Source organism: Strigops habroptila, chromosome 1, assembly GCF_004027225.2.
Source record: "Strigops habroptila isolate Jane chromosome 1, bStrHab1.2.pri, whole genome shotgun sequence".
Classification (NCBI taxonomy): domain Eukaryota; kingdom Metazoa; phylum Chordata; class Aves; order Psittaciformes; family Psittacidae; genus Strigops; species Strigops habroptila.
Window position 1 is genome coordinate 2,930,746 of NC_044277.2, and position 14,458 is coordinate 2,945,203.

At 42.9% G+C, this 14,458-nt stretch overlaps 1 protein-coding gene across 6 annotated transcripts in view; it reads left to right on the forward strand.

The window, feature by feature from the left end:
- The window catches only part of TSNARE1 (t-SNARE domain containing 1), a 490,869-nt gene that overhangs the window by 260,481 nt on the left and 215,930 nt on the right, over nt 1-14,458 (forward strand). For 4 of the 6 annotated variants that reach the window (XM_030512211.2, XM_030512202.1, XM_030512241.1 and 1 more), the window contains exon 9: nt 2,334-2,501. In XM_030512211.2, coding sequence (XP_030368071.1) covers nt 2,334-2,501 — 168 coding nt within the window. The remainder of the gene's footprint in view (nt 1-2,333; nt 2,502-14,458) is intronic. The other 2 variants (XM_030512231.2, XM_030512220.1) reach the window with 1 other exon arrangement.

The following is a 14,458-nucleotide window of genomic DNA, read 5'->3' on the forward strand; positions in this document are numbered from 1 at the left end:
CCAACCCTAACTATTCTATGATTCTAAGATGGTGATAATAATTTCATAAAGCAAAGTTGAGGTTTAGGCAACTGCAAAAGTTCTCTAGTTTCTAAATGCAGAAAGTGCACACTTTTTAAAGGATTGGAGAAGAGCTAAAGCGTTAAATGAGTGTTTCCAGATGCCAGATACCCTTCAAAATCTAGCCAGCTGGAGCATCTAAATGTGATTGCAAGAGTTAAATATTACCCGTTTTCTATATGTCTTCACAGTTCCTCCAAGGCAGATCTCTAAGCAAACAAGCAAGAAGTAAAACACATAAAAAGTGACTTTTTTTCTCTCATTCCCCTGCCTCCCTCATGCACACTTAGTTGGGCTTCTCATTCTTGCCATGGTGATTTGGCATTGTTTCCAGCGCAACTTCCACTCGAGTCATAGAATCATAGAATCACAGAACAGTTTGGGTTGGAAAGGACCTTAAGATCATCCAGTTCCAACCCCTGCCATGGGCAGGGACTCCCCACACTAGACCATGTCACCCAAGGCTCTGTCCAACCTGGCCTTGAACACTGCCAGGGATGGAGCATTTACTGCTTCTCTGGGCAACCTGTTCCAGCACCTCAGCACCCTCACAGTAAAGAACTTCCTCCTTATATCCAACCTGAACTTCCCCCGTCTCAGTTTGAACCCATCACCCCTTGTCCTGTTGCTGCAGTCCCTGATGAAGAGTCTCTCCCCAGCATCCTTACAGGCCCCCTTCAGATACTGGAAGGCTGCTCTGAGGTCTCCACGCAGCCTTCTCTTCTCCAGCCTCAACAGCCCCAATTTTCTCAGCCTGTCTTCATACGGGAGGTACTCCAGCCCCCTGATTATCCTCGTGGCCTCCTCTGGACTTGCTCCAATGGCTCCGTCTCCTTCTTATGTTGGGAACACCAGAACTGCACACAGTGCTCCAAGTGGAGTCCTCCCAGTCCTTCCAGTTCTCCAGTCCTTCTGTGCCCTTCCAGCAAGCTGCCCCATGGCCTTGCTTCTTCTCCACTGGCTAGGAATTGAGGGCATTTCACATCATAGATTCATAGAATAGTTAGGGTTGGAAAGGACCTTAAAATCATCTAGTTGAAAAGTTAACCACAGGAAAGGCCTTTATTTCTCGGGCACAATTCATTGCAAAGCTCCAGTGTTTGTGCTTCAGATAAGCCCAGATTCATAGAACTGAACATCCCCCTGAATCCTTGTGCTTGCTGTCTCCCGTAGCTTTCAGAGGCTTTTAGGACATTCAGGTGAAGAATGTGCTCTAGTGACTGCCATTTCGTCTTTCAAGTTCAGTGTCAGAAGCGCTTGGATTGCTTTTTTGTTGTAACTTTTGCTTAAGACTCAAAGCTCAGCTCAAGGCTGGTTTAAAGGACCATGTGTATTGTTTGAAGTGAAATACTCATGTAGTTGTAGGGTTGGAGTCTTCAGCAGTGACTATTAAGCTCAGCCTCTTGATTCTTCAAACCATCCTTGTGTCAGTTCATTCTCTGAGTCCAGTCTAGACTGAACCTAACATCTCTATAGGCACACAAGCCTAGGAGGAGAAGACCTTGTTAGACCTCTGCCCCTACTTGCAGTGTAGATGCAGCTGGATCATGAGCAGGCTCTTAAAATCAGGTTCCGAATGCAAGCACAGCTCCCAAAGGCAGTATAAACTTGTAACTACCTAGAAAATGGTATCTAACGTGTCAGCAAAATCAGGTCAACTCTATAGAGCGAAGACCGTGAGCCTGTGTCTTCCTTAAACTGATGACTGTGCAGTCACATTACTATAATGATTTCCCCTTATTTTAGCTGTATTTAGTTTATCTCATATCATGTATTTAGTATGTCTCATAAATAGACAAGATAGGATCGTTTGTTATGTTGAATGTTGCAAGCTGTATCATAAAGTCTCCAAGACAGATGCATAGGCTTTCTGTCTGCCTGAGAAAGTATCTAATTCCAGAAGAATTTGCAGGAAAACCAACAAGGTATATGTGTCATTTTTCTGATGCACATAAATGCTTTGTTCTTGCAGAAGTGCTGGAAAGTTCAAGTAGGATGCTGGGGCTCAAATGCAGATCAGGAGATCTGGCTTCAAGTCCTAACACTTTCTTCAAGACTTGATGTGTTTCCTCTCATGTAACTTACTCATCTTCACTTTTTCTCCACTTTTTAGGCATTCTATATTATTTTATAATTATATATATAAAAATATATATAATATATATTATAATATACAATAGAGCATAAATATATTAATATTTTATTTCCCCAGAAGAATACTATGTAAAACTGACACACACATCCTTTTCTTTCTTTCCATCCTCCCATCTTAGCAGAGCCCTAGGACCCCCTTCTCTGAGCTCCGTGATGATGAGAAGATCTTTAATGGGGGAGATGGCATGTGGCAGAACCAGAACCAGGATCAAGCCTTGCTCTCCGAAATCACAGAAGAGGATCTGGAGGCCATCCGTCAGCGGGAAGAGGCCATTCAACAGATTGAGGTCAGTAACTTCTCCCATCATGGTCTTGTGACCTGGAAGTGCAGATTCCTTGTGTGCTGCGTGCTCAACATGGTGAAAGAAATGGTGATTTATGTTGCTGCCAGTTCAATATCACTAAAAATGGGAGAGATTATCAGCTGTTTCTAAACATGGAAATCAGTGGCAGGAGGAAGAATTAGAAATCCATATGACCCATAATGAAAACGACAAGAATTAATTCATGTTCATGGATTAATGTTGTATGGAGTGAGTCTTCCATTACAAAGTCTGTGGTGAGGTAGTTTAGTTGTGCTCGCTTCTGCAGCATAACAACTTTCTTACTGTTTCTTAGTCCAGTTTTCTTGAAACTGGAATTTGTCACAGACACAAAATCTTCAGCTTTAACACAAGAGAGGATAATAGAGGAAAGGAAGTAACTTGTTAACTTCTTTAAGTAATTCAATGTTTTTGCTTTATCGAAGTATTTGGATGTTCTTAATATAGTTAAAAGAAGACACTATTTTTATTCCTTTTTTTTGGATGCACTATAAATAAAAGATGAAAAAAAGGAACAAAGGCCTGAATAAGTTAAACATCCCACATTTGTCTTTTTATACTTCTCTTTTTATGCTTTTGGGAAACTCTTGGCCTTAAATTGAAGTAATAAATGAGTAAACCCACCACACGTTAAATCTTTCTAATTCATATGCTTTTACAGGCCTAAACTCAAGATGAACCAACAAAAAAGAGGGCTTCAGAATAATCAGAACATTTAATTAAGGGCTATACTTTGTCCTTTAATTGGATTGAGCTAATTTTATCAGGATAGATTTTGGTTGCCGCATAGCAGGAATTGTGATTGAGTTAACAGTGCAAAAAGGGGATAAACGTTCCTGCTGGAGACCGGTGCTTTGAGGCTTTGACCTCTGTTTGCAAACAGTGAGAGCTACATATGATTCACACTGTAAGTAGGAAATGTTGGTAGTTTCACAGGAGTGGGTCGAGGTTAGTGTATATCTAATTTCTGTTGTGGTTTGCTGAATAGAAATGATTGAGCTCTGTGGACTTGCATGCATTACTAGGGATGAAATTGTTATATTCTCACACAGTATCCTTGGGTGCAAATTGTCCTTTCATACTTGAGGATTCTCTTTGCATCCACCAGGACAAACTCTAGGGAATTGTTGAAGGAAAATGCATGTTTTGGGATGTTCCTGCCCTTTGGCATTCAAGAAGGATGGTAGCAAAGGTATTTTTGGACAGAGCCTTGGGTGACATGGTCTAGGGTGAGGCGTCCCTGCCCATGGCAGGGGGTTGGAACTAGATGATCTTAAGGTCGTTTCTACCCTAACTATTCTCTGATACTATGATTCTGTGATTCTATTTCTGAAATGGTGGTGTGCACACAAAAGATACTGTTATAATCCTTTTGTCTGAAATAGATCCACTGCCTTTTTCTTTCCATCTTTATGTTGCCTCCCGTGCTGCCCAAAAAACACAACACATTTAGGGTTTGCCCATTAGATAGAGGAGAATGACAAACTCTAAGCCAGCCTCGAGCACGCCAACATTGGAAAAACAAGAGGTGCAGTTGTGTCTCCTTAGAGAAATCCTTATTTTCCTGGTTAAATCCCATTTCTATGTCACAATTTGATATCCCTGCATCGAGCCGCACTGGACCACGTGGCCATGGTGGGGTACTTCAGGCAATTTAAGTGAATCCACTCCCAACCCCTGCTAAATAAGTGCAGCACTCGTTTATTTTGAGCAACCTGGTCTAGTGGAAGGTGTCCCTGCCCATGGCAGGGGATTGGAACTAGATGATCTTAAGGTCCTTTTGAACCCAAACCGTTCTATGATTCTATGATTGTGCAGTTTGCTTATCTATTGATCGGCAGATCCTTCATACCTTTCAGCCTAATATGATTTTACCTCTGAATAACTTATTCAACTTCTGGAGTTAAAACTTACTCAAATTAAGCAATTAATGCTTTCTGCTTCCTAACAACGTGTGTGCTTTCTTCTTACCTTTTCCCCCCCCCATCTCCTGAATCCATTTTGCTTTCCTATCCAAGGTCTGTGCTCACCCTGTAAGGAGGACTGCATTCCACAAGCATTATTCCTAATGTAGCTTAAACATTTCTCCTCAGGAGCAAAACATTTAGGACCAATAGCTTTTTATTTAACATCTCTTTTGAAAGAAATATAATGAAAATGAAATGGACTGTGTCGTACCTCTCCCCAGTTGTATTTGAATGAGCAAACAGTGCTTTCAAATCATTTTCGCTGGGGTTTGTTTTTCTGTTTGTTGACCCACATAGAATCATAGAATCATAGAATGGTTTGGGTTGGAAAGGACCTTGATCATCTAGTTCGAACCCCCTACCATGGGCAGGGACACCTCACACTAGACCATGTTACCCACGACTCCATCTAACCTGGCCTTGAACACTGCTGGGGATGGAGCATTTACCACTTCTTTGGACAACCTGTTCCAGCACCTCACCACCCTCACAGCAAAGAACTTCTTCCTTATATCTAACATGAACTTCCCCTGTACATGAACATATTTTTTATGAAAGGACTCACCTTCCACCTTAAAACTTCCCTGATTTCGTTAGGAGCTGTGGGTATACATAGAAGGGACCCACTGGGCTCATAGTCACCCTTATAACGTTTTCCTATACATGTTTTCAAAACCAACAAATAACCAAGAAGGTTAAAAGGAAACATTATTCCTGTCAAACATAACTAATAAACTAAATTTATTGCCGAATTGATGTATGGCATTTGTTCTCCTTTGCTCTTTGGGGACCAGAATGAAGAATAGAGCTGTGCAAACATATCTTATGCAAGTGAATTGGTCTTGCTGCATATCTAGCACCAGAAATATGTCGATCTTAAGGAGCACAGACGAGATCACAGAGCGTTGCTGGAACGTCATATCTCCTGGGCCACACTGATTAGCACACAACTTTGAAGAAACTCATGGTGATGGTACCAGTAATGAAGCTTTTTTTATTTTAACAGACGTTGAATTTGCCCTTTTTGCAAGAACAGATATAAAACCTTTTTCATTGCTAAAGAAATGAGGAAATAAATTCTCTTCCCGTCTCGTGTCCTGAAAAACAGGTATAAAATTGTGCCCATAATAGACACCTTCTTAATGTCCCAATGACTCTTTTCCACTTGTGTGTTTTCCACATCTCCAGCATCTCTTCAGAGGTTCAGGTTAATGGGACATTGTTCTCTGTCTTGAACATCCCTTGAGGGTACTTACAGCTTCCACCTAGAAAGATAACAGCCGTGTCAACAGTTCAGCTGGTTGTTCATTTCATTTCAATGTGCTGCTTTTGCTATTGCTTGCGGATTATAAATAGACAAGTCTCCAATGGAGATGTCTCGCCAAAACCTTACATTTTGGATAAAGATCTTTATTCCTTGGAAATGTCAAAATCTGGTAGGACACGGCAGCCTTGACACAAGTGTTATGTCTTAAAATATTGCTTTGAACTGTTATATAAAACCTATTTTAACTTGAACTGTATTGGCAGTGAATAATAGATGCCATAACAACTTTATATATAGCCCTGTAAAAATGTGCCGTCGGAAATACATGAGCTGAACTGTAATGTGCATTGTCAGTGCTCAGTGCTGGCACGAGCTCTGTCATAGCAAATATATGTAATTTAGCATCTCGTGCCTTTCATTGGCACCTGTGGTCATGTGAAAAATGGAAGGAGATAAAGCTTTGAGAAGAAATTGATAACCATGGAGTGGGGAACATCAGAATTTCATCTGCTGACTGGAAAGACCTATAATAAAAGGGTGCAAAAATGCCATATGCATTCAGAAAGCCTCCAGTGGTCCTCCCCATGCAGACAGCTTCTCCAGAGGTGATGAGATAAGCAGAGACAAACCCTTCCCAGACCCCACTACCATTTCCTTGGAGTCACACCAGGTCAAACCACCTCCTCCACAACCCTCTTTCCTTTCTTATAGCAGTCTCCCATCCCACTCCAGTGCTTCCTGGGCTGCTAATACATCAGTGGGCATTCTCCTGCCATGAAGAGTCAAGACAAAAGTACACGAGGGAAAGGGAAGATTTGGTTAGCAGGGCTTGTTCCTGGTATTGGAAACAGTTGTCCCTGAAATAACAAGGTCCATTTCATCTATCCTGACTTGCCTACACCCCTTTTTGTCTCCGCCACCACAGGAGGAGCAGCAGCAGCAACAAGAGCTCAGTCCATGGAGGTAGAGAGCTGCCCATTTGTCAGCTACCAAACCTGACACTACCAGGACCAACTCCATCACCACTCAGCCCTGAAAACCAGCATGTGCCAGTCGCTTTATACAAATAATAGCAGCTACCAAATTACTTAGCAGTCGGGAAGTCAGTCATTCAGACCAAATGAATACAAGTTAAGTCTGGCTGAAACACAGTTTAATGGTTAATCACTACTGGGTGGACAGACATTGCAAACTGGAGTGCATCGGTTGCAGATGCCTGCGCGCCCATGGAGAGTTCCTCAGTGGAAAGTTACTAGGAAAGCTTTTGGACAAATAAGTTCAAGTGTCAGCTCTGCCACCAACTCCTTATGATCCCTGGGCACTGATAGCACAGATCTTAAGTCATTTACCTATAAAAGGAGGCTTAAAGCTTCATCCTACATCTCAAAGAGAATTAGGAGAATAAGTTGTTTAGCATGTTCCTTCCTCAGTCGGAAGACAAATTAAATAGTTGGAAGGATCTCCCCTACTCCCTGGGGTGTTTCCGCAGGTATCCATTCCCTTCATTTTGTCTTCATGCAGAGCTCAGGCACTATCTTGGCTGATGCTTCATCCCTGGCAGTGGTCAAGGGCAGGTTGGACGGAGCTTGGAGCAACCTGCTCTAGTGTGAGGTGTCCTTGCCCATGGCAGGGGGTTGGAACTGGATGATCTTAAGGTCCTTTCCAACCCAAACCAGGCTGTGATTCTATGATTCTATGTGAGAAGGTGGAAAATCTTCTCCAGAACACAAGAGCCAATGCTGTCTAGTGATGCTTTGCTAATTTTTGGCAAGTAGTATGAGATGAGAACACCTCCATACCTCTAATCATCACTTGAAGAAAGCAAAACACATCAGCAGAGCTTCATTTTAGTTGATGCTTCTCTTAGCAGAGGAGAAGGAGAGTTGGATAGGGTGTAGCTACAGGTGTGAGGGAAATGCTTTTATGTTTAGGAAAGCGTGTTCCCTCTGGATCAGCGTTGGGAGATGTTGATGTTCATTCCCTCTCTGTTTTGAAGAGAAGTGATAGATGCCAGCCTCCACGCTTGTCAGTCAAGCATTTGTAAGCAGACAGAAGATGAAATTTAATAAAAATAAAACAAAAAAAGGCCCCACAGAGCCTGTCAGGGTTTGTTTGTTAGTTTAAACATGTTCCTTTTTCACTCATTACTACCTGTCCTTTCTTGCTGAGGGGTATTTTGGCTAAAATCTCTCTGATGCTAGCAGTTTAGAAGGCTTAATGCAAGCTATTTTATATCTTTCATCAGCTTCAGTAGCCCAGGGTTTTGGCTTAGGAGGCTCTGCTTGCCTCTTCACAGAGCCTTTTCGACTTGGAGTAATGTATAAATAACACGATACCATGACAAGCACCGTAAGTGAAAGATCTGGTGCAGTGTGAGTGCCTTTTCATGGCAGCATCGTAGAGCCTCATTATCATGAGTGGAGAGTTGCCTGCGAGGTTGACATGGCCAACCCTGGGACTCAGTATTGAGTTGTTGCCTAAAGAATCCACTCCAGTGTTTTGGTCAGTCTAATTTAAAATGACCCCAGCTATAGGACTGCCACCATTTATTTCAGGAGACTATTTCACGGTCCAGCAGGCTTCAGTGTTGATGAAATGCTTCCCTCTGTTCTTGCTAAAGATCCCTTTCTCATTCTCAGCTTTTTACACTTAGTGAAACTCTACTGGACCCTGCGAATAATTCTTCTTTCCCTTTGGCTTTTAAACTCCTCAAATGCCAACAGTTACCCTCCTCTTCACAAGTCAGTCTCTTGCTTTTCAGTCACTGCAGTGTTCTGTTCTCAATGACTTCCCATTTGTTACTTCCTTTCCCCTACAGCAGCAGACCGTATATAGGAGCTTGGTGTTGTACCAAAGCTGAAGAGAAGAAATAGAATTCTTCTATTTATATATATTTATTCTATTTATATATACAATATATGTTTATTCTAAGTATTATAGAATAGTGCCTATTCTTTAGAATAAAGGCATTCTATTCTATAAACGTGTAGAAATTCCCATGGATCCAATTCAGACGTTGCAAGTGCTGATGGAGAATTTCTAGATAATTTCTGCCTTAGTAAACTAAACAGTACCAAGGACACTAGAACTGACTCATTACACTTCTAAATTGTTAGAGCATATCCTGGCACACTTTAGACCTAGGTTAGCCAGTGCTTGCCCAAATATTGACACAGTTTGAGAGTTAAGATGATCGTCATAAGCAGATTTAATGCAGCCACCCTGTTCAGAGGGGACTTAATGATGTGAATGCAGGGAAGTCTAAAGTCCATACCTGCAGTTTCCATGCCTAAGAACCGATATCTTTCATGTCCTTGTATAGCTGCAGCCCTATTGATTTGATGATTTCATCACAAAAAACTCCTTTAGTCTTCACTGAGGCGTCCCTGCCCATAGCAGGGGGTTGGAACTACATGATCTTACGGTCCTTTCCAACCCAAACTATTCTATGATTCTATGACATATAGGGAAGAGGAGAAATAAGGCAAATCAAGGGTAAATTCTGTGGGAAACTGTGCAAGCCTGAGGGCAGAATAAGGAATATGTGAGAATAACAGCTGGCCTCTTTGAAGATGTGGAGAAGCCTTAGCAAAAGAGAACAAAAGGCAGTCTATCCCAGCAGACTCATGCAGTGCCCATTACTGTGCATATTGATTTGCCCATGCCTTCCCTCCCTGTCCCTTTGTGGCCTCCATAACTTATGCATTGCTCCAAACCATAGTTATGTGCCTTCACGTCAAAACCCTTCATCGGCTTAAAAACTGCCAGTGTCGTGCCAGTCAGCACTGAAAGGTTTTAATCATTTATTAGTTGGAGTTTCAGAGACTCTGCGCTGAATGGGCCAGTTCTGCTCTGGTGTTCTCAGTGTCATTTTGGCTCACTCCTTGTTTCCCTCCAGATAATGCTCTCTCAAGCATCATCGCTAAACATGAGCTAGTTGACTTCCAGGCTTCTTTGTGGAGCAATTCTGCTTAAGGTGTTTCTGTTCGAATGTTTTGGCTTCGATGAGAAAGGCAGTTCTAGAATCGTAGAATTCAATTAAATAATCATTTAGACAGTAAATAAGATCACTGAGTCCAACCATTAACATAACACTACCGAGTCCACCACTAAACTATATCCCTAAGTGTCTTTTAAATACCTCCAGGGATGGTGACTCAACCACTTCCCTGGGCAGCCTGTTTCAATGTTTGACAACCACTTTGGTGACAATTTTTTTCCACATATCCAATCTAAACCTCCCCTTGCACAATCTGAAGCCATTTCCTCTTGTCCTATCACTTGTTACTTAGCAGAAAAGACTGAACCCTTCTCGCTACAACCTCCTGTCAGGCAGTTGTAGAGAGCAATAAGGTCCCCCCTGAGCCTTCTCTTCTCCAGACTAAACCCCCCAGGTCCCTCAGCCGTTCCCCATCACACTTGTGTGCCAGGCCCTGCAGCAGCTCCATTGCCCTTCTCTGGCCCCACTCCAGCACCTCAATGTCTCTCTTGTAGTGAGGGGCCCAGAACTGAACCCAGGATTCAAGGTGCAGCCTCACCAGTGCCCAGTACAGGGGGACAATCAGTGCCCTGGCCGTGCTGCCACACTGTTTCTGATAGAAGCCAGGATGCTGTTGGCCTTCTTGGGCACACTGCTCGCTCATACTTTGTTGAGAATCACAAGTTCTGCTCACATATTGTGTTTTAGTTCACTTCTCAGAGTGCTCTCAAAGCTTGCAAATTAAATTCATGTGGGATGAAACTCCTTTAAGAGATATATTGCAAGTGTCCACCTCTTGTACTTCATCCAATAATAGACATTCAGTCCATAGGAACAGGCTGGAGGTAGTGTGAAGCAAAACCCTCATGGGACACTTTGTGTATTGGGTCCCATAGTTTGGATATTGGGTCCCCAGCACTAGCTGTTTTTCTCTGCACATCTGTACCTGCTGGTCTGCAGTATTTGCCAGTGCAGGTACAGACTTAGTCCTTTCCAGCACAACTGAGTGTTAATCTGCTTCTTGGTCTTCTCCATAAAGGCAGTGTGATTACACATTACCTTAAGGTTGGCTTTTTCCATCCAGAACAGTTCCCAGTGCTGCTTGAAAGTGCCATATACACTTTTTTATCATGTTCTAGAGCCCAGAACATCATCATACTAGAGGATTTTCACCGTCGTACTGTAAGAAAATTGCTTCAACAAGCTGACTCCCATGTTACCTACCATCTTGCACAGAGAAAACAAATATAAGGTGGCTAATGGGGTATCCCGTGAAACCCAGAGGAGATCCAAGTGAAGTGAATCCTAGTCAGTTCTGCTAGCCTTGCACACTATGATGTTCAACCAATTCACACCAAAAGGCTGAGGCATCAAGATCCTTTCCCTGCTGAAGCACATGGAGTATGACAACTGAGTAACAACCTGGAGAACAGTATACATGGCAGTTACATGCTATTATAGCGAACACAAAAATCACATGCACCCACAGAGAGTTCTTGCTCTATTTCCTTCTCTTTCCATTTCCACTATTTATTAAATGCTAGTTATATCGATATACATCCATCTGGCCCTTAAACCAAATACATCCAGACACAGAGGCAAGAGATTAAGTACCAGCAGGTAATATGTTGTGAAAATTCTCTCTCATCATCTCCTTTCTGCTCACACATCAGTTTTGCTTGAAAAAGTCCAACCTTTTTCTTACTGGCTGGTTAAAATGGTATTTCTTCCTCTCCTCATAGAAATGATCAGAGCTTGTATATTTTTGCAGTCAGGAATTCATCAAATGTGTGTACAACTGAGGATATCACTTTGCAAGACAAAAGATCCATGAATACATAACATTTTAGCCTCAGACATGTCTCAGGTGTAACCTTATGACAACACTATGTGTAGAAAAGAGCTTTTAACTAAATCAGAGAGGTTTTCATTGTGTGCTAGAGATTATTTTCTTCTTCGGACTTAGATTCCCAGTGCCTTATCAAAAGACTGAGTGTCAGAGAGTCTTGCCCTAAACCCTTTTCTTCATGCACTCTTCTTTTCAGTGAGTTTGAATGAAGAAGCCTTGATTCAGCAAATCACTTATGTATGTGTAAGAGCTTTGCTGAATAGGGATGGACTTTAGCACCTACTAAAAGTGAAGTATTTCCTCTGCAGAGGGAGGAAATAGTGCTGACACACACATTATTTGCTAATAATCTGAATTTTAGGCAGTATTTTTTTATCCAGAGAAACTGAGCTGAGTTAAAGCCTTGTATTATGACTGTCAACGTGCATTGATAAGATAGAGAGCTGGAAAGATGTATCTAGCGCTTGTGATGAAATAGTGTTTAGTTTCTCTCACTTAAGTCTTAATATTTCCTTTGTCAAAAGGATGTGTTACTTTTCTCTTCCATTTACTGCACTTCTGTCTATTTTTTTTTCTTGCTAGATGATGACTGTCTCAACAAAGGGAATATCTTGCTCCTATTTCTGTTAGCAAAGACAGTACAAACATCATATACCTCATCGTTACAGCTATTTCTGTGGATATGATTTGCTGCCTCAAAGGGGAATTTACCACTCTCACCTATTACTTAGATTAGAGCAGTTCACTCTCTAGTTCTCTGGTGCTGATTAATAACAGTGTAGATCAATAGCCCATCAACCAGACAAGATCACCTAGAGGTGCTCTCAAGAGCTCTTACTGCAGAGTTGACTTCTTGCCTTCCTGGATTAGAATCATAGAATCATAGAATCGTAAGGGTTGGAAAGGACCTTAAGATCATCTAGTTCCAACCCCCCTGCCATGGGCAGGGACACCTTGCCCTAAACCATGTGGTCCAAGGCTCTGTCCAACCTGGCCTTGAACACTGCCAGGGATGGAGCATCCACAACTTCCCTGGGCAACCCATTCCAGTGCTTCACCACCCTCACTGTAAAGAACTTCTTCCTTATATCTAATCTAAACTTCCTCTGTTTAAGTTTGAAGCCATCACCCCTTGCCTTACCACTACAGTCCCTAAGGAAGAGTCCCTCCCCAGCATCCTTATAGGCCCCCTTCAGATACTAGAAGGCTACTCCAAGGTCTCCACGCAGCCTTCTCTTCTCCAGGCTGAACAGCCCCAACTCTCTCAGCCTGTCTTCATACGGGAGGTGCTCCAGCCCTCTTACCATCCTCGTGGCCCTCCTCTGGACTTGCTCCAACAGCTCCATGTCCTTTTTATGTTGAGGACACCAGAACTGTACACAGTACTCCAAATGAGGTCTCACAAGAGCAGAGTAGAGGGGCAGGATCACCTCCTTTGACCTGCTGGTCACGCTTCTTTTGATGCAGCCCAGGATACAGTTGGTTTCTGGGCTGCAAGCGCATACTGAAGCTGGCTCATGTTAAGCTTCTTATCAACCAACACCCCCAAGTCCTTCTCCACAGGCCTGCTCTGAATCTCTTCTGTGCCCAACCTGTAGCTGTGCCTGGGATTGCCCCGACCGAGGTGTAGGACCTTACACTTGGCTTGGTTAAACTTCATAAGGTTGGCATCGGCCCACCTCACCAGCGTGTCAAGGTCCCTCTGGATGGCATCCCTTCCCTCCAGCGTATCAACCGAACCACACAGCTTGGTGTTGTCAGCAAACTTGCTGAGGGCACCCTCAATCCCACTGTGCATGTCGCCAACAAACATGTTGAACAGGACCGGTCCCAGCACCGATCCCTGAGGGACACCACTCGTTACTGGATTGAGATTGAGTTCTGTGATTTCTCTTTTGTTTGTTTTTGGCAGAGAAATCAAAGTTTTCCCCAATTCAGATGGGGAGAATAACATCAGGTTAGTCTTATGTCATGAATAGATAAAAGCTCCCATAGCAAAGCCTTGGACCATCGCATTGAGACCCAGCTGGTTGGCAAGGGAGTCAGCCCTCTCTGAACTGCTCAGGAGAAAGGAGGGTAAACTAAGTGTATTGAAAAGACCCTACAGAGATAACAGGGAAAAGATTACTGAGAAGGTGATTGAAATCCGTATTTCACAGCAAGACCAGTTCATGTGCTGGAGCACCTCCTGTATGAAGACAGGCTGAGAAAGTTGGGGCTGTTCAGCCTGGAGAAGAGAAGCTGCGTGGAGACCTCAGAGCAGCTTCCAGCATCTGAAGGGGGCTACAAGGGTGCTGGAGAGGCGACTCTTCATCAGGGACTGTAGCGATAGTACAAGGAGGTGATGGGTTCACACTGAAACAGGGGAAGTTCAGGCTAGATATAAGGAAGAAGTTCTTTACTGTGAGGGTGCTGAGGCGCTGGCACAGGTTGCCCAAAGAAGTGGTAAATGCTCTATCCCTGGCAGTGTTCAAGGCCAGGTTGGACAGAGCCTTGGGTGACATGGTCTAGCGTGAGGTGTCCCTGCCCATGGCAAAGGGGTTGGAACTGGATGATCTTAAGGTCGTTTCCAACCCAAACCATTCTATGATTCTATGTTCCCTCCTACTTACCGAAAGGTGCTTGGTTCTTCTTAAATTAGGTTTGACAGTAATATTCTCCCATATCCTTGCAGAAATTAGACTCAAAATCACAGATGATGCTAACAGTATTAACAATGGATGTCACATTTTAGAGGCTGATGCCAAAGATAGTATTAGTTTATATCCTCTGCACTATGCAGGCTTATCTTCTTCAGATAGTCTTTAATACGTTTAATTGCTCCTTTATAAAAGAGGATGTTATAGAACTGTATTTCCC